Consider the following 25,692-nt stretch of genomic DNA (forward strand, 5'->3'; position numbering starts at 1 on the left):
GACACTGATTAAACAAACAGTCAAATAAACAATATATTTTTGCGAGGAGATGTGAGACGTGAGAAATTTTAGCTGGAAAATTATGTTCGGCAGACAGGTGCTGCCAAATGGAAAGATGAATGCTAATGATATCAAAGAGCAACCAATGCTTGCTAATTCAACCTCCATAAACTGAATCGATACGCACAGTATTTCCTAAATAACCAGTACGTGGGAGAATAATGAGTATCCACCCTAATAATGAGTCTCCACCCTATATCAATATCCGAAGCTCTAATTTCCATGGCACCCAGGACCTGCTTAAGACTTTCTCTCTTCACAAAGTGACTGCAGTGCTTAAGCCGCCCTCTCAGTAATAAAGGAAGTCAGGGATGCCAACGTCACAAAATGACCCATATGGAAATCATCCTGTGTTTGTAGTTAATCATTTCATAGATTGGATACATTTTTGAGAACTGAAACACATTGAAATTGACCAAAAACTGTAAAGATATTTTGTAACTAAAGGAGGAGCTGTACCCATTATCCAAAGTTCTTATCTGCTCTCATCTCAACACTATAAGTGAACTTGTGCACCCGGTCTGCTGTGTTAACGGGGGAAGCACTGAGGGATAATAGATATGGGGCTGAATGGTGGACCCACAGCATCTACGCGTGGCAAGGTCTATGTGTTATCTATTGATTTATGCAGCCCAGGCAATCGTTTTAATCTCACACCATTGATTTCAATGTTGTTGAACACAAGTGAAATTTTATAAGGTTTAGCGACACACTATTCCTGGAGTCCCCGATAACCCTGTAGGAATATTTGTAGATGCCATTCTGTCATATGCTGCGAGTGAATTCATGAAGGTACCTGAAGTTTTACATGTCCCAGTGCACTGCCCGACACAAGTTCGAAAGTCCTATTGCAATCCGTCAATGTTAAAGGGCAGCAGCGACTAACATGCGAGCAGAGACATGGCCACAAGGCCAGGTGCTTCCTGTCTGTTCAGCAAACAGGAAAACGCGCAGCGAGTGTTCTGATGCTGCGCAGACAGTGAGCTGCTTCGGGATGACACAAAGTATAACTCAATACCAATTGTTCAGCTTCTCAGGAATCATTTCTTCCTGTAGGGAACAAATATGTTTGTGGGCTTCCCTTCTCTCAATGCAGCTCTGTGAAGACATTCACTCAAATTACTGTCAAGTTGATCATGAAAATAAAGTTACATTTGTCCAGCAGATAAGAAATATTTCTGAGCCGCATCGTCCCGCCGAACTCTGTCACTCTAAACTGGGCGGAGGCAGCAAAATCGCTCAGAGATGGAATGGTGGCCTCTACAGTATGCTCAAAACTTAATTATGTTCAAATAGAGAATAACAGTCTTTTAACAGAAGCATTTCATCCAAGATTTCCGTACTGAGCTGCTACAGATAAGTAGACATGCATAAATTGGGCTCTCTGTCCTTCGAGAATATTGTTCTCCAAATAGTAAAAACTTCGGAAGTTGTTCTTAGAACAAATAGGAAAAGGCTGATTTTCACTCGGACAAAGATTTATTTTTTATTCCAGATGTTACAGATTTGAACTTCTTGCTTGAGTTGCTGCTGGAGTGAAGTCTATTCACTTTTCCCTTGTGAAGATGTTAAAATCAGGTTGTGAATACATGCTGTATTCGGACTCCACTGGATTCTTGAACTGCCGATCAGACTGGACTTGTCACTGATAGATTTCTTGAGGAAAGTGAATGGATCTGACATGCAATTGATGCATTTTCTCCACATCGCACCAATCCATTTCCCCTGGATTTAACCTGAAAATTTTAACCCTTATCCTGTCCACGGCCTTCAACTGTTTCTCGGAAATGGTTCGTTGAAGTAAGCGGTTAAACAGTGCAAAAACAATGTACACAATCCAGTGCAGGCCGAATATGATTTGCAAACATTTTCCATATGCATTTCCTTCACTCGCCTGTGTCTGTGCTGTAAGATATGATGATTCGATGATCCGATGCTGGGTTGGTGACTCGTTTCCTTTTCAAAAATGTAGGCCTCATTAGCTGCACAGGACAAGGAGGTGGATATAACTGTCATTGGTATCTTTTATCAAACGGCAATTGACATTTCACACATCAATTCGGAGCATCAATTAGTCAGACGCGAGGAAACATTATTTTCTGAACACAGCTTTCTCAAAGAATTCATTCCTGGAGCGTTTGGTATTTCAGAAAGTGTTGGAAGGACAGCCCGGTACCGATGGACAAAACTCGGTGAACAGTCAAGTCTGATCGCAGTAACCGACTGTCGGGACGATGCTGCGCTCCTTCCTGACTCTAATTACATTGCAGCTTCTCAACTGTGAGTTATTATTGATTGAAAGTATCCCCGATGTCTATTGAGAATTCCCAAACATAAAATTTTAACAAATATATAGATACATTGAGCTTTCGTAATAAAAATGTTGGTGATCTATGTAAGGGAAAGTTGATTATTTGAATAATAATTGTCATCTGGAGGTAATGGGATATTAATGTACATCAATTTAACAATGAGAGGAGGCGAGTTCAGTGTCTGAAAAGCTGGAGGATGAAGAAGTGCTCAGCACATTGAAAACCTGCTTGCTTCTGCGTTTGAAGTATTGTAACGCACAAAGGAGCCAAGAACAGGCTCGTGGGGTTCGACTGAATTGATTTTATACCACCCGGCACAGTCCCTTTGGACCGAGGGGCCTAACACCTTTGCCGAGTATTGCTCCGAGTCCACGAGTGTCCAACGAAAAGTGTATTTAATCGCCGTCTGCCTTACATTCGTGAGCAGATTAAATTAATTGGAGTTGAGAATCAAAATGGACTGTCAAATCTAAATCTGGAAAATTATATATTTTTTCCAGCAGTGTTTTGAATTCCCCGCTCCACTTAGGAAGACGGCTCTGATATATTCAAATTCGTCCTTCGTTGTTATGAAGTGCGCATTGAAATTGGAAATTTAAGTTGCAGAAGTTTCAGTTGGTAAATAATTTAGATCCCCAGTTTGTTTTTAACTTATTTCCTTCCAAATATATTTAGAATATAGAACATCTGATTAAAGCATATTTTAATTTCTCGGCCGAGACTTACGGCAACCTGAGATTTAAATACAAAATTGAATGGAAATGCCGCGCTTGCGCATGGACAACATCTTACTGTAAAACCTCTAGTCGGACCACTTGATTTGTGTTGGTACAAATTAGAGCAGTCGCTGTTAGAATCTGCTGAAAAGGAGTTTGAGTGGAAGCCAACTCACTGCGTTTCAAAATGCAGGAATTTTGGCAAGGACCGTCCAGACATAATTCTCTTGATATTTCTCAGTATATTTTCCGTCTGAACCCCGTGTAGAGAGAAAACAAACAAATCATTTAAAATAGCTGCCTCCGCCTCAGACTGTTGGGCTCGGTCTGTGAATAATGCATTTCAACACATTGACTTGAATCGCAATTAATAATGTCATTTATTAATTTCATTAATATGAAGAAAAAACGTATCTTATGTTGATAATGTAATTTGCTCAATATGCGTGATTTGCTTTCTGACGTTTGCTGCTCAATTGCCTCATATCTCCCACGGGAATTTTACCAGAATGTGTTAAATTAATATTTCTATGCAGAGATTTTTTCAGGTTCCAATTATTTTTCATTCTCAAAACTATTCCACGCTTTCATTTTCTCTCTGTCTCACGCCGCTTTCTGTGGCAGATCGAGACCTGTTCTTTCATCTCCTTCCACAGACCCACTAGTTTTGTTGAGATTTAAGCCGTTGACTTGGTTCAGTTTCCCTTGGTTCCCAACGTGCCTCTTCTGTTATATTTATTCTTCCCAATGTCACTGCAAATGCTGTTTTACTGATAGGAAAACGCCCCATTACTGTTATCAAACACTTCACGCAGTAAAGAACATACAGTCCGCGAAATAAATTTAAAAAAATACTGATTGGACTTTGCAGTTGCTTATAAGAACATGCTTTGTAAAAGAAAGAAGAACACATTTTACTTTGTTTTACCATTAATCCTGTGCTCAAGAGACTCACCTCATTAAACATTGATTTTTTTTGTTGCTACTGAATCGCTAGTTGGGGTTTTATGAAGTGAATGTTGAAATGGTTTACTTAACTTGTAGAATCTTATCATAATACATTTTGCGCAAAGTTACATTTTCAGTTCATTCGTCTTCAAAAACATCAGCAAATGAATAAGAAACTTAGATTTACCACGGAATCCAACTCAGATACGGCAAGTCGGATTAAATATTCTACTGGGTCTGCTGGACAGACGGAATTGAAATTCTAGTTAAACAGCGCAGTCTGGGTGTAGACCGTCGCCACAGGTGGAATAGCATACATTGCAGAATGGAATCTAAGTCAATGAACTGCTTGTGGAATAACAGTAAAAGTTATAATTACTGCCGATGGAATGCGTGCACACATTTGGGATTGATGCTTCTCAGTGGAAGAGCTGTCTGCTCGTCGTGTGGTTCAGTGAGGTGCCTTTTGTGAAACAGATTATTTTGAGTTGGAGAAGTGGACACGGCTGTAAATAGTGAAAAGTTAAATATTAAATCGAGGTGGGACCAACATTGCTTTAACCGGCTTATTGAGCAATATACTTGATATCAGTGGCACGAGTGAAATAATAGGGAAGTGAAAAATCTGACTTCTTCCGCGAATTTGTTGCATGGGTATTTCTGATTCCTCTTGGGGACAATGAACTTCAGAAATCACAACAAAGCTTTCTAACCAAACATTAACATCAGTATTCTGTACCAGTCACTGGATATTTGTCAACCTCTTCCCAGATACTCTCAATATCCATTAAGCTCTCTGTTGCATTTAATGAGATGTGAAAACCTGTTACTCATTCTAGATTGTAGAGATGTGAAAACCTGTTACTGATTCTAGATTGCAGGGAAGCAAAAGCTGTAGAGAAGGAGTATACTGTGGAGGGATTGTCTACAGAGTCTCTATGGGTGGAAGTTTGGAGTGGGAAGGGGTCGATCACTTTGCTGGGAGTTTTCTATAGGCCGCCCAATTGTAACTGGGAGGTGGAGGAGCAGATAGGGAAACAGATCCTGGAGGGTTGCAATAATAGCAGAGTTGTTGTGATGGGAAACTTTAATTTCCCAAACATAGATTGGAATATCCCTAGTGTAAGGGGATTGGATGGGGAGGAGTCCGTTAGGTGTGTTCAGGAGGGTTTCCTGACACAGCATGTGGACAAGCCGACAAGAGGAGAGGTTTTACTTGATCTGATACTGACCAATGAACCTGGAGAGGTGTCAGATATCTCAGTGGGAGAGCATCTTGGGGATAGCGATCATAACTCTATCTCCTTTATGCTTGCATTCGAAAAAGAGAGGATCAGGCAAGCTAGGAAAGCATTTATGTGGAGTAAGGGGAAATATGAAGGCAGAAGGCAGCAAATTAGAGGAGTAAATTGGAAGGAGGTATTCTTGGGGAAATGTACTGAAGAGAGGTGGCAGTTTTTCAAGAATGTCTGTCTCGAGTTCTACAGGACAACGTTCCGAGCAGACAGGGAGGAATTGGTAGGTTAAAGGAACCGTGGTGCACGAAAGCTGTGCGGGACCTAGTCGAGAAGAAAAGGAAAGCGTACAAAAGGTTCCGAGAGCTTGGCGAAGATAGGGATCTAGATGAGTATACGGCTTGTAGGAAGGGACTAAAGAAGGAAATTTGGAGAGCCAGAAGGGGTCACGAGAAGGCCTTGGCAGGTAGGATTAAGGAAAACCCTAAGGCGATCTATAAATATGTGAAGAGTAAAAGGATGAGATGTGAAGGAATAGGGCCTATAAAAGGTGAAGGCGGGAAAGTCTGTACAGAACCAGTAGAAATGGCAGAGGTGTTTAATGAGTATCTTCCCTCGGTTTTCACAGAGGAGAAGGACCTGGGTGGATGTACTGCGGGCTCAGTTCTGGTCGCCTCATTACAGGAAGGATGTGGAAAAGATTGAAAGGGTGTAGAGGAGATTTACAAGGATGTTGCCTGGATTGAGTGGCATGCCTTATGAGGGTAGGCTGAGGGAGCTCGGTTTTTTCTCCTTGGAGAGACGTAGGATGAGAGGAGACCTAATAGAGGTATATAAGATGTTGAGAGGCATAGATCGGGTGGACTCTCAGAGGCTTTTTCCCAGGGTGGAAATGGCTGCTATGAGAGGACACAGGTTTAAGGTGCTGGGGGGTAGGTCCAGGGGAAATTTTAGGGGGAAGTTTTTCACACAGAGGGTGGTGGGCGAGTGGAATCGGCTGTCGTCGGTGGTGGTGGAGGCAAATTCAATAGGGTTTTTTAAGAGACTCCTGGATGAGTACATGGGACTTAATAGGATGGAGGGTTATATGTAGGCCTCAAATGTAGGGATATGTTCGGCACAACTTGTGGGGCTGAAGGGCCTGTTTTGTGCTGTAGTTTTTCTATTTTTCTATGTTTCTATTGGCGAATTCCACCGTTTCCTTGTAAAATGTTTTGAACGATTTTGTACAGTTAGCTTCGGCCTCCAGACCTCAGAAATATATCACCTTCTCTCGCAAAGATTGGACACGTGCCTGCTTATATTCTAAATGCGATTTCTTCTCTTCAGGCAAGAGTTAATTTGGTATGGCCATACGTTCGGAAATTATGGTTCCACCAGCGACTCATAATCTGTCTTTTGTGCTGTGAGCGAAATGGTACCAGAGTTTAACGGTGGTTTTCAACGACAAATACAATGTTACGTAATTAATTCCACACGGAAAGCTGATATTTATTTGTTATGTGTTAGGTCCCATAGTTTAACAGATCGATCGACTCAGTCATGAGGAGATATATTTGTTCCCTGACTGTTTTGTACCAATGGCGTTTTATGATCTTAAATGGGCCTACATTTTACAGTACCACACTTTCCATGTCTCTATATCTCTTTCAAACAAAGTTAACATCCCACATTCTGACACGGCTTTTGCACTCTTATTATTATACTATTTTTTGTGAGGGCAGTGTCGCTGACAATGCAGCATTTGTTGCCTGTCCCCAGATGTATTCAGGAACATGTCTCTGAGCCTTTTTTTCCCTGACTGGCTGCAGTATATGATACACTGATGCAAGCATAGTGGCGTTACGGATTGAGCTCACAAGAGAATGAAGCAACCCCAATATAGTCCCAACTCAGCATGGTGACCGACTTAGAAGGGAATGCGAAATTCAAGGTACCGCTTTATGTCTGTCCTTGTGCTTTTAGGTGGTAGAGATCGCGGTTTTGGAATGAACTCTGGAATGGGTTTTGGTCATTTGCTGCTGTGTAACATCTACACGGTACACAGATGTTTCAGGTGATGGCTGGCATGTCCAGAAAATCAGGCGGCTTGTATGGTGGCCAGCAACTTCTACTTTATTGCTTGTTAATGTCATTAGTGACCTGATGCAGGAGGAAAGGGGGAACAGGCTCAAGGTGAGAGGGGGAAAGTTTGAGATGTGTGAGGGAAGTTCTTCACAGAGAGTAGTGGGTGCCTGGGACGTGCTGCCAGAGGAGGTGGTGGAAGTAGGCATATTCGCAACATTTAAGAGGCATCTGGATGGGTACATGAACAGGCAAGAAATACAAAGATATGGACGGAGTGAGGGCAGCAGGTTTTTTTTTTTAGTTCGATCATCCTAATCGACATGAAGGACCGAAGTACCTGTGCTGTACTTTCCTTTGTTCTTTGATCTTGAAATGGGTCAAAGATTCAGTGGGAGAATTACTGAAAGCTGAAAAGTGGAGTTAGACACGGATAGAAAGACGGAATGGATGAAGAGGGTCCAGAGATTCTAGTTGGACCATCGAGAGTTTGAAAAATTTGAGTAAATATTGAAATGTTTTCCCACAATTCTGGCAACGAGGAGCAAATAAGTGAAAGGTGTTCGATATTGTCTATTGATAGTGAAGAGTTAAGAAGGATGACTGAGTATTGTCTGCATTGGAAAAAAATGACGCACTCTCCGTATTGTGGACGGCGGTGCAGAGATATTCTAGTCACTTTATCATTGTTACTCTGTGTATCAAGTCATAAATTTCAGCAACCCAACTGGAGACAAGAATCACTGTCCTGTTGATTCTATTATGTAAACTGGGGACTCAAATGGATTGGGAGATTTGACTGACACAAAATCTCCCAGTTTGGGAATACGGTAACACGTGGTTAAAAGAATTTTAAAAAGATGGAATGAGACCAGGATATTCATAGGCCATAGGTGTGGTAATTTGAATAAAACTTTTTAACATCAAGTGCTTGCAAATCATATCATGAAGAAATAACACAGATCCTCGGTGTTGACATTGTGATGTATGGTTTTGACAGTTTCATTCATCTAGTGTTGCAGCGAAGATTAATTTTCAAAATTTCATTTCAGGCAGACCAGGAAACAGTCAGGCTGACCGATCAGGTAATCGCCCTCCAAGTTCATATCTGACATTTGACTGCACTAATCCATCCAACTGAATGTTAAATCCTGAGGCAATTTCAGTGTCTTTGTGTTCAATGTTTCCATTCTGGGTCTGCCTGCCAGTTGTGAAGGAAAATGGTCTTGCAATGTTTTTCTCAAAATCTTTAATTGCTGCACCCCGATTCAGTACGACATTAAATTAGGTCCCTGAGGAGCAGGGTGAGAAGCAACGCGGCCCCGCTACCGTTTGGAGATAATTTTTCACTTCCCGAGTTACCAGCCAGCGCTGACATGCAGCGCAATTGCTATTGCCCCTCCCACCACCGACATATTAGGGTTCCGCCGAAAACCCGCCGCATCTTTCCGCCCCTGGAAGGGCTGGAGACTACCTGACTGTCTAATTCAGCTCCGTGCAGCAGGGCGGCCCTGTTTCGACAGTGATGGCAATATCGAATCGATACTCGGATTGGCATTTCACGATGTTAGTCCAGGCAGTATGATAGACCGTGGAACATGACAGTCCTGACTGGCACTGATTCAATCAATTATGCGCCTATCGACACTCCCGCCTGATGCAGCAGAATGATGCTTCAAACTTCCAACTGAATCACGGATTGTTCCCACTGTCTATTTATATTCCCGCTTCCACTTGCAATCTCGAATATTCTGTCAGGGTTTGTTGAGGTTCTGGACACACTCGATGTTTCAAATTATTCCGATCTGACCTGCCGTATCAGCCGGCCAATAACTGTTGGTTTATTTCTGTATTTTACAGAGGCGGTGAAGCTGAGACTGGTGAATGGGCAGAGTCGGTGCGCTGGGAGAGTGGAGATTCACTACAAGGGACAGTGGGGGACCGTGTATGATTATTTCTGGGACCAGCCGGACGCCGGTGTTGTGTGTGGGGAGCTGGGCTGCGGGACCGCGCTCTCTGCACCGCGCGGGGCTCACTTTGGGGAAGGATCCGGACCCATTGTGACGTCAGATGTTGAGTGCAAAGGGAACGAGACCGCTCTGCGGGACTGTCGCTCTGTTACATGGGGTGACTATCGTCAATATGGCTTTTCGCACTCCAGTGATGCCGGTGTGATTTGCTCAGGTAAAATAAAATCTGTCCATCATCTACAGCCTGCTCTCCGGGAAGGGGCGGATAAAGTTTTCTGAGACAGTCCACAGTCGTAAAGAGAGTGGTGGATAATTTCAATATTCTGAAAAGAGAAGTGTTCTTACATTAACACCAGGATTTAAGTTTATAATAAAGTAACAGCAATGAGAGTGATTAACAATGACCACAACCGTGCACAGGCCAGCTGTGTCCTTGAACTGAGCGCTTGCTGTTAGCTATGTTCAGGAGAGGAGCTGTTCGCTCCTGGTTCCTCACTGTTCAGTTCCGATCACCATTCAACAAATAATGAAGCATTCCAGGACCACACAGAGCAAATCCTGTCCAACAATCGGGCTTCTGCTGAGCAATCGTTTATATTCATCTGTCCGCAGCGTTTGGGTTATTCTGCTGTTTTAACTTAACTCCAAATCGCTCCATTCTTAATGCCTATTTTTTGCATCAGTGTCCAGAAATTGTCCCCTCAGATGAAAATGTGGTCCGAACCCCAGAGAAAGGGTCGGAGGCATCCCGATCCCCCAACCCTTCGAGATCTCCAGCACCACCCCTCTCCCAGTGCCTCAACCGACACAACCACACGCCTGGAGACATAGACGGACCTCTCAGCAACTACGTGGGGGAGGGGGGTGGGTGGGGAAGACCTGCGGGGCGAGAGGGTGAGGGGGTGGTTGAGGGAAGCCCAGGCATGCGAATATGTCCCGATCTTGCCTGTGCAGAGTCCAAAAGTCGGGCATGCTTTGATCGGCTGGCTGTGCACGTAATTATACTTATGGGGAATCCGGATCATGCAGCACTCCGTCGCTGAATTAAATCTGGGTGTCTTGGTCCATGTGTTTGACATTTACTGACTATTGATTGTGGAGGCCATAGAGCGCTTCTCCAATCACTGCGGCTACTTTCAGAGCAGCAATCACTGGTCAAACTGAACGTGTTCCAAGAGCGGAGTGAGGATGCGAAGGGTCTGGAGGAGATTCATGCGTGCTGGAAACTTCCCTCTATTCTTCCTTCGCCACAAATTCTGCCACAGCTACTGAATTGTTCCAACATTTTCTGATTTTGTGTGAGAGGGGACTGTCTGGATATCTCCTGCCTCCCCAGGCGTTTTAATAGCTGTCAAGTAAAGCCTCTTCCTCAAATGTTTGATACTATTTGGGAACTTACCTCCCTCTCACACCCCGAATCTGGTGAATACCAACTGTTCCTATATGATTTCCCCTCGTGTTATTTTTTTCGGACGAGTTGACCTTTAGAGTCTGTCAGGGAGAGAAATCAGAAATGTTATTGGGAGAGTGTTCCAATGAATAAATTGTGCTGGATCTATTTCTTCAGTAGGTTGTATTTCAAACAAATATGCGGCAGTCGATACTTTCTCCAGAATAAAATGAAGGAAGATGAGTTGTTTTAACATTTACAGCTGCTGCAGCTTCAGGCAGATTTCACACAGTGTAAACTGACAGAAGGAGATGTTGTCCAGACTCAGGAACCAGGAGCCTGCGACACTCTCACTGGACTATTTTCCAGAACAGGAGATCCTTTCAAGGGTGCACTTCCCTGAATTGTCGATTCCATTCCAGATATGGACTGAACAAAGTTACTGAAACTTGAAGCAGAAACTCTTCCCTTTCCTATTCTAACCGTCGAAATAGAAATGCTAAATTTCCTGAGGATTTTTGATTACGTTTTGCATCTGGCCTTTACATTTCAGTGACCTGTGTTAATATACCCTCAATAAAGCTCGAGTGTAGTTTGCTAATCACCATTTAGACATTCTGGGATCCATCGTTTCATTTCTGGTTGAAGTCCTTTCAGAACGTTCATTCTCAACACGTTTCAGCGCCAAAAGAAAAAAAAATCAAGATGATCATTTTGGTTTCTATCAGTTAGAAAATCCCTGGGCAAATTAAACCAAATGTCCTTCCATTCCTGCCCGCCTGCTGCGCAGGGGATAGTTCCCATTATCAGGCGGTAGGGGGCAGTTATACCCAGATATTTCGAGATAAGCCAGCAGTCGGTTGGCGAACAGTGTTCCAGATGAATCGCTGTAAGATGAACACGGCTCTTGAAGCGAATGATAGTGGACACATATTGAACTTGAGGAAAAAGCTTTAATTATTAAATTCCTACAATGCAGAAGGAGACCATTCAGCCCATCGAGTCTCACCGACAGGGCATCCAACATCGGCCATACCAAATGTACTTACCTCGCTAGTCCCCCTAACCTGCACATCTTTGGACCCTAAGGGCCAGCTAAGGTGAGCCAGTTTCAGAATCAATCATGACAGAATCTCATTAAGCAGATTTGAATACTTTTATTAATAATTAGTATGAGTCTGATTCGTTGTTGCTCAGCACAGTGGTTTCGCAGACTAATATCTGGAGCTTTCCCATGCTCCGGCAGATTGAGATCCATAACAATACAACCTTGGGCACAGAGTTGGGCGGCACGGTGGCACAATGATTAGCAATGCTGCCTCTCAGCGCCAGGGACCCGGGTTTGATTCCGGTCTTGGATCACTGTTTGTGTGGAGTTTGCACATTCTCCCCGTGTCTGCGTGGGTTTCCTCCGGATGCTCTGGTTTCCTTCCACAGTCCAAAGATATGCAGGTGTGGTGAATTAGCCAAGCTAATTTGCCCCTTATTGTCGGGGGGACTAGCCAGGGTAAATGCATGGGCTATGGGGATGGGGCCTGGGTGGGATAGTGGTTGGTGCGGACTCGATGGGCTGAACACCTCCTTCTGCACTGTATGATTCTTTCAGTGTACCCCGGATTGGGACTGGAATGACGCGAGAGTTGTCTGTGCTGAGCTTCAGTGGGGAGTCGCCTTTTTGGGGAGGGCGCTGGACTTATATGGAGCAATAGATGTGACTGTAAAGACAGCGAGACCGGCCTGACGGACTGCCCCCTTGTTCCAGTAAATCGGTCCCAGTACACCCACAGGAACGATGTCAATGTGATCTGTTCCAGTGAGTGCAGACTTACCATGCATGAAAACTCCCGTATTAATATTTCAGCCAACCAATAACTGGCAATGTTATTTCTCTCTGACATGAACATTTCTGAACAGACCGATATGTTCCACTGCCATTTGTTGTAGTTCTGGAATAACATTTCAAAGTACTCGAAATTTATTCGTAAATTAGAAACGTCTCCGATTTTACTGATGTTCTGAAATTAGCAGATAATTATTGTTGATTTAGTGCCTAGGCCAGACATCGATTTCTCTTAAACATTTCATATCGCATTCCCTTTGGAGCTATTAAGTATTCATGTTCTGCCTCCCAAGCCATGAATGACACAGATGTATTGTCACTGGGCGAGTAATCCAGAGACCCAGGGCCAGATCTGGGGAACTGGCTTCGAATCTCACCAAGGCAGATGGTGAAATCTGAATTCAATAAAGGAACAGGAATTAAAAGTCTACGAAACCGTTGGCCATTGCCGTGAAAACCAACCTGGTTCAAAAATGTCAGTTAGGGCATAAAATCTGTAATCCTTACATGGTCTGGCATGCAAGTATCTGGATGCAGAGCAATGTGGTTGACTCTCAAGTGGCCATTATATTACATGGAAGGATGTTTAGGGATAGATTATAAATGCTGGCCCAGTCAGCGGCACCGACATCTCTTAAATGAATACAGAATAAATGAACATAATCATATTTCAATCATCCTGCAGAGTTCAGAGTAACAGCGTTGCAAATGCACGTTTTACAAACGGCCACGAACAGTTCAAATGGAAAAATTGTAGAGATTAATATGTTTTCAAAACATGGAGAATGTGCCAATAATCGAAACATTCACTGGAATGATGCGATATCTTTTTTTCGAATCACATTTATTTTCTAAATTATCCATCCCGAGATTTTGTCTAATATTTGAAGAGCGTTCAATATTTTCAGCTCAACTGTGTTGCTCTAGAATGTTGTCCAGATAATATCGTTTATAACACTGCATCATAATACAATGCTTATCCAGCTTGTGCACCTTTAATCTACACTGCAACTTCGCCAAATAATGTCGATTCTTCCAATCTCCCATTAGTTTTTTTTTCAGGATGAACTGCCCGCTTTGCGTTGAAGCGCCTTCCTAAAAGTGTCATGTATCGTTAATTCGTTTTTACGTAATCATTTGTCACTTTTGGGCAATGGATGCAGATATGGATGTAATCCTTTTCATCGTTTACAAAAAAAACAATTTATTTTGACTGCAGTGAACAAATTAATTGGGTCCGTGTTTTTTTTTAACATCTGAAATAGGAAGCCATGAACTCCGATTGGTTGGTGGAAAGGACAGGTGCTCTGGCCGTGTGGAAGTGCTGCGTGGAGATCACTGGGGGACGCTCTGCGATGTTTACTTTAGATTCGAAGACGCCAGTGTGATCTGTGAGCATCTTCAGTGTGGAGTGGTAGAGAAAATCCCGAGAGGAGCAGCCTTTGGGAAGGGAAATGGCCCAGTGTGGAAGGAGAACTACAGATGCCACGGGAGTGAGTCCCGGTTGTGGGAGTGTCCGGTTTCATCCGTGGAAGAGTTTAACTGCTCACATGAAAATGATGCCAGTGTCATCTGCTCGGGTGAGTCCTCTCAATGCAGACACTCACAGAACAACAAAACTAGGGTGTTGTAAGGAAAAAGGCCATTCGGCCCGCGAGCCTGTGCAGACTTGTTGGCATTGTACCTCAGCCAGTCACAATCCACGCACATCCCCACAGACCTGTATTATTTTTCCCTTCACATAATTGTTCAATTCTCTGAAAAGTTCTAATTGTCCTTCACCCACTATACACTGTGCAATTCGTTTCAAACCTAACCACTTGCTGCAGCCGATTGCCGTTCCGTCACGATTGGCATTTTGTGAATGATCTTAAATCTGACCCGCTCCCTTCCCAGGACTTTCCCGCTCTCGATACTCCCACCAATGAGAACAGTTTCTCCCATCAAGACTTTTTTTTTGGCAGAACCCTCGAGATTTTGAAGTCGCCGTCAAATCTGGAGGTTAAAAAATGCTCACCGAATTCCATTAAGTTACTGAGGAGAATGGTTCCCCGTGTCCAGACTAGTATGATCCCTTTCTCAGCATCACATCAGACACTATATTAGTCCTGATATAAGCCTATTTATGACACTAATAAATATAGTTCGAACTTATCACAGTGTTATTTGCGGGTGCTGTGTATGTGCAAACTCGCTGTTGTGATTCTTACATTTCAGAAGTAACTGTAATTCGCAATGTTCATTGATGACTGTTCAAGGCGGTGGGACATCCTGCGGCTGTGAAAAACTTCGTGGAAAATAAGCGCTGTCTCCCTTCCCACCAGGATGATTCAATTCCGATTTTCCGACATCAGATGACGCTGCCATTTCTCTGTGCATACCACCAGCGCGGCATTTGAAAATTTTAATCCTACCCATCACACCACTGTCAATGTCTTTGACATATCTCACGTACAGCAGGTCTGATTAGATTCCCCTAAGGAAGCCACATAGTTTCCCATCCACCAGAAAGGAATTGAGATGTGTATATAACTTTTAAGCCCGAAATATTATTTCCTGACGAAAGGTCAATTTCATACTCGAGTTGCCCTTTCACTTCATAGACGCTAACTTAGCAGTGAAGCCTCTAACTTGGCCTTTCAGTGTGTTTTGTTTGAAAACCATGTATGCAACAGCACCCTTCCTACCATTATTAACTTTCCCCTTTCCTTTTCTCCGAATATAAAACACCAGCAATGTTTTTAAATACATTTCCCTTAAAAGATCTCCACTGGGTGTTCTTAATAGTTAACATCTTTAAAAATGATTTTTGTGTGTCAAATTATCATTTCGAACAAATAATCCCACAGCCAGAATAACCTCTGTCCCTGTTTTATTGGCTTGCAACATATCCCAGCAGGCCCAGATCAGACTTTCACAGAAGCGTTGCCCATATTGCAGGAAATGAATGTCCAACCACTTGCACCATCTCCTCAGCTGGATAATCATCCATTCTATCCTTTTCAAATCACTCACTAACACGTGTTGATGGGATTATTGAGGATGTTTCTACATTAGCAAGGACTTTAGCAAGGCCTTTTACAAGGTAGCACATGGTAGGTTGTTGCATGAGGTTAAATCTCACGGGTTCCAGGGTGAGGTAGCTAAATGGATACACAAACTGGAGACCTGTGACCAGCGGTGTAAGAAGTCTCACAACACCAGGTTAAAGTCCAACAGGTTAAACCTGTTGGACTTTAACCTGGTGTTGTGAGACTTCTTACTGTGCTTACCCCAGTCCCGCCGGCATCTCCACATCATGACCAGCGGTGTGCCTCAGGGATCGGTGCTGGTTCCACTGTTATTTGTAATTTATATTAATGATTTGGATGGGAATATAGGAGGCATGGTTAGTAACTTTGCAGATCACACCACGATTGATGGCATAGTCGATAGTGAAGAAGATTATCTCGCATTGCAACGGGATTTTCATCAATTGGGCCAGCGGGCTGACAAATGGCAGATGGAGTTTCATTTAGATAAATGTGAGGTGATGCATGTTGGTAGATTGAATCAGAGCAGGACCTACTCAGTTAATGGTAGGGCGTTGGGGAAAGTTACAGAACAAATAAATCTAGGGGTACAGGTTCAAATCTCCTTGATAGTGGATTCACAGGTGGACAGAGTGGGGAAGAAGGCATTCAGCAAACATGGTTTCATTGGTCAAAACATTGAATACAGGAGCAGGGATGTCTTTTTCAAGTTGCACAAGACATTGGTAAGGTCACACTTAGAATACTGTGTACAGTTCTGGTCACCCTATTATAGGAAGGATATTAGTAAACTAGAAAGTTTGCAGAAGAGATTTACTAGGATGCTGCCGGGACTTGATGGTTTGAGTTATAAGGAGAAGCCGGATAGACTGGGCTTTTTTTTCACACAGGTGGTGAGTGTCTGGAACAAGCTGCCAGAGGAAATATTAGAGGCGGGTACAATTTTGTCTTTTAAAATGCGTTTAGACAGTTACATGGGTAAGATGGGTATAAAGGGATACGGGCCAAATGCGGGCAATTGTGACTAGCTAAGGGGTTTTAAAAAACCGCGCGGCTTGGACAAGATGGGCCGAAGGGCCTGTTTCCATGATGTAAACCTCGATGATTCTTTGACTCTATTTGTCCGCCCACATGCCAGTCCATCCCTGCGTTCCGCAAGTATATATTATCTCTCTGTTAATCAATTTATTTGCTTTGGACACAGAGCAGGAGTGCTGGTTGTTCAGCCTCCCGCCTGACAGTGCGAAACAGTCTCTCAATGACATGCTTCAACTTTTCACAAACGGAGCTGTCCTGGTGAAATTAATTTGAGTTAATTTGCTGCACTGTAACCACTGGTCTCCATGTCTTTCTTCGCCCAGATGAAAACTGGTCACTGAGATTGATGAATGGGGGAAGTCGGTGTGATGGGCGAGTGGAGATTTACTACAACCACAGCTGGGGCAGAGTGCACGACAGCCTCTGGGACCTGAATGACGGGAACGTGGCCTGCAGACAGCTGGGCTGCGGCGAAGCCGAAGCCGCCTATAACAGTTCAAAGTACGGAGAGGGTGAAGGGTCTGTGTGGGTGAATGATGTCCGTTGTGAAGGAAACGAATCGCATCTCCGGACGTGCAGTAAATTCACATTGAACCCGAATCGCAGTGACGGCATCGGCGTAGGGGTTCTGTGCTCAGGTGAATAAACAGGTCACTTTTCCAGAAACATAAAGGGAAAAATGTAATCTTGGTCAACTGAGGAATATACTTTACTTCTTCCTCGGGAACACGCAGCTGAGATATTTCACACTGGTGCTTGGATACAGGATAGGACGTCACGAGAAGAAGAAAACTTAAAATATGATTTGAAATATTCTGACGCATTTAACAACTTTACAAATCTATGGGCAATTTCCGACAGTAAATTGTGACCAATACAAATAACGATAGTATCGGCAACGGGGCCTAATTTACGGATCGCAGGGGTGGGTTTCAACAATACAACGAAAGAAGAAAGGGGAGATATTTAAGGAGGAAATTCCAATCTTGTATCCCTGTCGCCACCGGCATGACCTTTAAATAAGGTGTAGAAAGGCTTGCTGCAAAAAAGTGTCAGGTGTGAAGGAAATCCAAACCCTTAAATGGATGCGCTGGTTATCATGAACGCTTGGGGGAGTTGGGCTGGCTCTGGTGGAGCGCGATCAAGGGTGGAGAGCAGAGATGTCTTTGAACATGACCATGATATTTTGAAGCTAATATGTATTGACTGAAGACAGTCCAATGTAGATCAAAGCGCCAGGGCTGGTGGTGGTGTCGGAGGGGCGAGGGTGGGAGTGAGTGCGGGTTTGTGCGTGCGGTTGTCGTTGCTGCTGAGTTGGAATGTACGCGTTTATTTTTAGAAAAGTTTTGATTGCATTCACGTGTTTTTGATGAGACGGTCATCGGAACATTTTCGAAATCGGAAATATTGAGTAAACAAGGGACCACTGGAGATTTTAGCAGCAAATTGGCTGAGTTCACAGGAAAGACCATAAGACCATAAGACCATAAGACATAGGAGCGGAAGTAAGGCCATTCGGCCCATCGAGTCCACTCCACCATTCAATCATGGTTGATTTCAACTCCATTTACCCGCTCTCTCCCCATAGCCCTTAATTCCTCGAGAAATCAAGAATTTATCAATTTCTGTCTTGAAGACGCTCAACGTCTCGGCCTCCACAGCCCTCTGTGGCAATGAATTCCACAGACCCACCACTCTCTGGCTGAAGAAATTTCTCCTCATCTCTGTTCTAAAGTGACTCCCTTTTATTCTAAGGCTGTGCCCCCGCGTCCTAGTCTCCCCTGTTAATGGAAACAACTTCCCTACGTCCATCCTATCTAAGCCGTTCATTATCTTGTAAGTTTCTATCAGATCTCCCCTCAACCTCCTAAACTCCAATGAATATAATCCCACGATCCTCAGACGTTCATCGTATGTCAGGCCTACCATTCCTGGGATCATCCGTGTGAATCTCCGCTGGACCCGCTCCAGTGCCAGTATGTCCTTCCTGAGGTGTGGGGCCCAAAATTGCTCACAGTACTCCAAATGGGGCCTAACCAGTGCTTTATAAAGCCTCAGAAGTACATCCCTGCTTTTGTATTCCAAGCCTCTTGAGATAAATGACAACATTACATTTGCTTTCCTAATTACGGACTCAACCTGCAAGTTTACCTTTAGAGAATCCTGGACTAGGACTCCCAAGTCCCTTTGCACTTTAGCATTATGAATTTTGTCACCGTTTAGAAAATAGTCCATGCCTCTATTCTTTTTTCCAAAGTGTACGACCTCGCACTTGCCCACGTTGAATTTCATCAGCCACTTCTTGGACCACTCTCCTAAACTGTCTAAATCTTTCTGCAGCCTCCCCACCTCCTCAATACTACCTGCCCCTCCACCTATCTTTGTATCATCGGCAAACTTGGCCAGAATGCTCCCAGTCCCGTCATCTAGATCGTTAATATATAAAGAGAACAGCTGTGGCCCCAACACTGAACCCTGCGGGACACCACTTGTCACCGGTTGCCATTCTGAGAAAGAACCTTTTATCCCAACTCTCTGCCTTCTGTCTGACAGCCAATCGTCAATCCATGTTAGTACCTTGCCTCGAATACCATGGGCCCTTATTTTACTCAGCAGTCTCCCGTGAGGCACCTTGTCAAAGGCCTTTTGGAAGTCAAGATAGATAACATCCATTGGCTCTCCTTGGTCTAACCTATTTGTTATCTCTTCAAAGAACTCTAACAGGTTTGTCAGGCACGACCTCCCCTTACTAAATCCATGCTGACTTGTCTTAATCCGACCCTGCACTTCCAAGAATTTAGAAATCTCATCCTTAACGATGGATTCTAGAATTTTGCCAACAACTGAGGTTAGGCTAATTGGCCTATAATTTTCCATCTTTTTTCTTGTTCCCTTCTTGAACAGTGGGGTTACAACAGCGATTTTCCAATCCTCTGGGACTTTCCCTGACTCCAGTGACTTTTGAAAGATCATAACTAACGCCTCCACTATTTCTTCAGCTATCTCCTTTAGAACTCTAGGATGTAGCCCATCTGGGCCCGGAGATTTATCAATTTTCAGACCTTTTAGTTTCTCTAGCACTTTCTCCTTTGTGATGGCAACCATATTCAACTCTGCCCCCTGACTTTCCTGAATTGTTGGGATATTACTCATGTCTTCTACTGTGAAGACTGACGCAAAGTACTTATTAAGTTCCTCAGCTATTTCCTTGTCTCCCATCACTAGATTACCAGCGTCATTTTGGAGCGGCCCAATGTCTACTTTTGCCTCCCGTTTGTTTTTAATGTATTTAAAGAAACTTTTACTATCATTCCTAATGTTACTGGCTAGCCTACCTTCATATTTGATCCTCTCCTTCCTTATTTCTCTCTTTGTTATCCTCTGTTTGTTTTTATAGCCTTCCCAATCTTCTGACTTCCCACTACTCTTTGCCACATTATAGGCTCTCTTTTTTGCCTTGATGCATTCCCTGACTTCCTTTGTCAGCCATGGCTGCCTAATCCCCCCTCTGATAACCTTTCTTTTGTTTGGGATGAACCTCTGCACTGTGTCCTCAATTACTCCCAGAAACTCCTGCCATTGCTGTTCTACTGTCTTTCCCACTAGGCTCTGCTTCCAGTCGATTTTTGTCAGTTCCTCCCTCATGCGCCTGTAATTACCTTTATTTAACTGTAGAACCTTCACATCTGATTCTGCCTTCCTTCTTTCAAATTGCAGACTGAATTCTACCATATTATGATCACTGCTTCCTAAGTGTTCCCTTACTTTAAGATCTTTTATCACGTCTGGCTCATTACATAACACTAAGTCCAGAATAGCCTGTTCCCTCGTGGGCTCCATCACAAGCTGTTCCAAAAAGCCGTCCTGTAAACATTCAATGAATTCCCTTTCTTTGGGTCCACTGGCAACATTATTTACCCAGTCCACCTGCATATTGAAATCCCCCATGATCACTGTGACCTTGCCTTTCTGACATGCCCTTTCTATTTCGTGGTGCATTTTGTGCCCCTGGTCACCGTTTGACCTTTCGCTCTCCAAAGACGCTGTCAGCTGATATATATTTGCAATGTTCAGAGATTTGTTCTGACATAAATGTGTGAAATACTGAGATATCTGAGGAAGTAGGCACAGCAAACAAAAAGCATGCAGCGAAAAACAAAGTATAAAGTCTGCTTAAAACATTGGAAGTGTAATAACAATTAGCACAATTACACAATTTATGTTGAAGTAAAACATGCGGCAGTGAGTGGGTCAGTTGCAATCCCAAAATCGCCGGGCGGATGTTCAGAATATCCGAAATATTTGTACACTCTACATTATTTATTTTAGGTTAGACCAGGCAGCATTCTCCAGCATTGATTTATTTACCTGTCAACGTCAGTTAAAATGCCGGTTTTAATTTAGATGGGCATTATCCAATAACTCGAATTTTACAAGAAGATTATTATGTGTTAGCAGTAAAACATGACACTTTTTTTTTCTATTAGAACACAAGCAGTTAAGGCTCTCTGACGGTGGAAGCCGATGTGCTGGCCGATTGGAGATTTATTACAAAGGGACCTGGGGCTCAGTTTGTGATGATTCCTGGGATCTGACAGACGCTGACGTGGCTTGCAAACAGTTGAGTTGTGGACACGCATTGCGGCTTCCTCTTCCTACTTCGGCTGGAACAGACGCAGACCCAATTTGGTTGAATGAGCTGCAATGTTCTGGGAACGAATCATTACTCTGGGAATGTCCCCACGCACTGTGGGGTAACCATGACTGTAATCATAAAGAAGATGTGAACATCATGTGCTCTGGTAAATGTCCCATTTTCTTCAGTTATAACCGAAACTTCATACATCAGATCTGTACCTGAATTACGGAAGAATAGCGCTTCCAAAGATCGTTCGGCCAAATCCCTCTCTGTTATTTATTCTGACCTAAATAACGCTAAGTGAGTTGTCCACCCTATTTTTGATGCGTTTCCTTCTGTTTCTTTCTCTCTTATTTACTTACTTAGTGCATGTTTAAGAATTAAGTATCACATGTCCAGATATAAACGTTCTCCCAACTCTCTGCAAATAAGAACAAGAACGTTCCCCTAAAATCGCTATTAGCTCTATGCGTGGGAAAATTATATTTAAAAGCAATGAATAGTAAGATCACGAGCTTTTGATCTCACCAGTTTATATGTTAATTGTTCTGGATAACCAGGTTTCACTACAGCTATATATCATTTAATCTGTTAGTTCCCAAGAAGCACGCAACCACTTTGTGCTTTGTATCAGAATTCCCTCTCTCGGACTCATCAGTTTTGCAGCTAAGCTGTCATTTGCATGTGCATCATGGCATTTATTTTTATTTTCTTACATAATGTACAGCCCTCTTTAGTATTCACGACACGAACCAATTTGCTGCCCCCATAAACTTTCATTGCTTTACTGTCGATTCCAAAATCCAACTAGTTAATGTAAATCCGAAGGGGCAGTGACCCAGCATCAATCCATGTGAACCTCACGACGCAAATTCAGCTATTTAAGTGACGAGGTATTTTACTGCCAGTTTTCTATCCACTTTTTTATTGGTTCCCTGGTCTTTCCTGAGTCAGCAATATGGGAATTTTTTGAAGCACTGACAGTAATCTTCGCATCCCCCCCTCTTATTATTCTTGCAGCTTCTGCAAATAATTCAACAAGGTCTATCATGTAAATGGTTCGATTTGAAATCAGTGTTGCCGATTCTTGATTATATTGTTTGATTTCAGCTGACCTTTGCAAAATAATTCCGGCAAACCGAGAACTCAACTGCCACAACACATATTAGATACTGTGGATACATAATTGACAATTTAACAATCTGGATGTTTATTATTTGTTTGACAGACCACAAAGAGTTGCGTTTGGCGAAGGGAGTGCATCGCTGTGAGGGCAGAGTGGAAGTTTTCTATAATGGGACCTGGGGAACAATTTGTTCGGACAAACTGGGTGGAAAAGATGCAGCAGTTATCTGTAAACAGTCGGACTGTGGCATACCCGATTTGATTGACTATGGCTCTCGCCGATTCGGAGTGGGATCCGGGCCTATTTGGCTGGAGAATGTCGAGTGCCTTTCACACGAGTCGACCCTCTGGCAGTGCAAGGCAGATCCGTGGGGTCAACACAGCTGTGCTCATGGCGACGATGCAGGTGTCATTTGTTCAGGTAACACAATCAATCATTTTGCTTGCAAGTGTGATTTGAAATATTGGTGCAGCTCATGGAGTCAGCATGTTTGTCTTATCAACAGGGGGAGACACACCGAAGCAAGAGCAGGACAGTGCAAACGGCTGCAAGCGAGAATCAGGTGTTTTCCCAACTTTAATAAAACAGCTACCTGATTGTATTCCTCTCTTGTGCTATATCAAGTCTAATAATTTATTTATTGTCTGTGATAAATTCAGGACAAAGTTTGCGCTTGGCTGGAGGTAACAGCAACTGCTCGGGGAGAGTGGAAATTTTCTGTAATCGAGCCTGGGGCACGGTTTGTGATGATTCGTGGGGTATGAACGATGCCAGTGTTGTCTGCAGACAGCTGGGCTGTGGCTCCGCTCTAATGGCCTCAGGAGGGGCCGCTTTTGGGCAGGGTAACGGTCCTGTCTGGCTGGATGACGTCAGGTGTGCCGGAAGCGAGTCCATTCTGTTTGACTGCCCTTCTTCGTCATTAGCTCAAGCTGACTGTGATCACAAGGAAGATGCCAGTGTGATTTGCTCCGGTAGGTGTCCCACTTTGCGGTGCGGTTTGGGGCTGTTTGACATTGTCCGGCCGACTTTTGCCGAATATAAATCATGTTTTCAGTTGTCTTTCTGACCAACAATGCAAATAATTGTGCCCCTTTTACCACATCTTCATCAGGTCCCGATTTATCTCCGACTTCTCCGCCCACGCCTTCAGGTACGTCTCAGTAATAAATATCAGTTATCATTATGGCTAATTTTACATTGGGATAAAATGTCACACATTGGCATTGCCTTAATTTTTTCAATTGCTAACGACAATATGAATCATGTAAGTATTTAAAAAGCACGGAGAGCATTTTATCTGCTAAAACTTTCATGAATCTTTCATCAAGGACATGAAGATGGAAACACCTCCATCCCTCTGGTGATCTGCATATCACTCAGTGTCCTGTTGATCTGTGAGTTAATCGCCCTTTTGGCAGTAATGCTGAGGAGATCATCAATAAAAGGTAAGGCTCAAATCATATCCCTGAACCCATGCTGAGTAATGGATTTTGATTCAAATATCAGAGGGGCTTCTCTTCTCTGCCGCTTTGCACAGAATGACCTCGGTACATTTCAGAAACAAATTAACTTAGCATTGGCCAATGATGTATTTCAAGCCACACGAGAAACAGTAAATATTACATAAATGAGGAAGTTATCTGCATTCATAGTCCTTCTCCATCAGCCAGTGCATGAGATACGGAATGGGATTTATTTTTGTTGCAATAGATTAAAAAGTTGAATTCAACAAATTGAACTCCGATGGCCTGCACTCTCTGGTATTAAAGGCGATGGCAGTAGAGATAGTGGGTGCATTAGTTATGATATTCCAATTTTTCCTAGATTCTTGAGAGATACCAGTGGATTGGAAACACGCTAATATGACACCCTTATTCAAAAAAGGAGAGACGCAAAAAGTGGCAAATTTCAGCCCACTTATTTTGACCTCTGTGGTGGGAAGTTGTTGCAGTCAGTCATTAAGCAGGAGATAACTGATCAATGGAAAACAAAGCGGAATTCACCAGGGTCAGCTCGATTTTATGAAGGGCAAGTTGTGTTTGACAAACTTGCTAGATTTTTTTGAGGATTTAAACAGCGAGGTGGATGATGGGGATCATGTGGCATATCTAGATTTTAGAAGGCATTGGACACGAGTGTTAGATCCCAGGGGTTGGACACAGAATATTGGCTTGGATAGAGGATTGGTTGAGTGAGAGAAAGCATAGGGTCGGGATAAATGGGTCCTTCTCTGGAGAGCGAGCGAAATGGAACACGAGGGATGACGCAGGGTTCAGTTTTCAACCTTTACAATCTATGTAAATGGCCTGTGATTAGGGCCAGAGTGCAACATAGCGAGATTCGCGGATGATCCGAAAATGAGTGGGAAAGCAGGCTCTGATGAGATTATAGAGTTTACAGATGGATATTGATAGGCTAGGAGAATGGGCTAGAACGTGGCAGATGGAGCTTAATGTGGCTACGTGTGTGGTCATCCATTTTCGCCAGTAAAAATTAAAAGGGTAAATGATTATTCAAATGGGAAGCATATTCAAACTGTGTCAGTACAGAGGGATTTGGGTGTCCTTGTGCGTGAATGTGCAGGTGCAGCATTTAATATGAAAGGCAAATCGAATATTGGCATTTATTGCAAAAGGACAGGATTTTAAATGTAAATAAATGTTCTTAACACTGGATAAGGCCTTGGTGAGACCACACCTGGAGTATTGTGTCCAGATTTGGCCTCCATACCTGGTGAAGGATGTGTTGACACTGGAAGCAGTTGAGAGGATGTTCACCAGATTGATTCCAGGGACGAATGGGCTACCATACGAGGAGCGTTTGAATAGCTTGGGCTTTTACTCGCTGGATATCAAAAGAAAAAGCGGGGGGCGGTGGGGGGACGGATCTGATTGAGGTACATAAAATGCTAAAGGGATTGATGAGGTGAATGTTGAACAGATATTCCCCTTTGTTGGAGAGTCTAAAACAAAGGCTCATAGATTAAGAGTGAGACGAAGTAGTTCAAAATCTGAGGTGAGTGATCAATTCTCTCAGAGGGTTGTGAACATGTGGAAAGACTGCCCAGAGTGCAGGGGAGACAGAATCTGTCAGCAGATTCAAGAAAGGAACAAATGTTTCTCAATTAAAGCTGGATAAAGCTCGTATGGAGCAGGCAGGTTTTCTGGATTTGACCTCTTTTTAGATCAGCCAGATCATACAGAATGGTGGAGCGGGCTCAAATGGCTGAAATGCCTACTCTCGCTCCTAATTCCTATGTCCCTCAAAATTCCTATGTTCCTACGTGTTCGTTAATGATTTAGCAACTGACATTATGTTTCCA

At 43.3% G+C, this 25,692-nt stretch overlaps 1 protein-coding gene across 2 annotated transcripts in view; it reads left to right on the top strand.

The window, feature by feature from the left end:
* Positions 1-2,062: 2,062 nt before the first annotated feature.
* LOC144486684 (scavenger receptor cysteine-rich domain-containing protein DMBT1-like) overlaps positions 2,063-25,692 on the top strand; it is a 35,387-nt gene continuing 11,757 nt past the window's right edge. Inside the window, exons 1-11 of one of the 2 annotated variants that reach the window (XM_078204694.1) lie at positions 2,063-2,340; positions 8,388-8,420; positions 9,196-9,519; positions 13,801-14,115; positions 16,929-17,243; positions 21,093-21,407; positions 22,473-22,790; positions 22,876-22,932; positions 23,030-23,341; positions 23,482-23,520; positions 23,699-23,815. In XM_078204694.1, coding sequence (XP_078060820.1) covers positions 2,295-2,340; positions 8,388-8,420; positions 9,196-9,519; positions 13,801-14,115; positions 16,929-17,243; positions 21,093-21,407; positions 22,473-22,790; positions 22,876-22,932; positions 23,030-23,341; positions 23,482-23,520; positions 23,699-23,815 — 2,191 coding nt within the window. In that variant the 5' untranslated portion in view covers positions 2,063-2,294. The remainder of the gene's footprint in view (positions 2,341-8,387; positions 8,421-9,195; positions 9,520-13,800; positions 14,116-16,928; positions 17,244-21,092; positions 21,408-22,472; positions 22,791-22,875; positions 22,933-23,029; positions 23,342-23,481; positions 23,521-23,698; positions 23,816-25,692) is intronic. The other variant, XM_078204695.1, reaches the window with a different exon arrangement.

The sequence above is a fragment of the Mustelus asterias genome, unplaced genomic scaffold (assembly GCF_964213995.1).
Source record: "Mustelus asterias unplaced genomic scaffold, sMusAst1.hap1.1 HAP1_SCAFFOLD_430, whole genome shotgun sequence".
Classification (NCBI taxonomy): domain Eukaryota; kingdom Metazoa; phylum Chordata; class Chondrichthyes; order Carcharhiniformes; family Triakidae; genus Mustelus; species Mustelus asterias.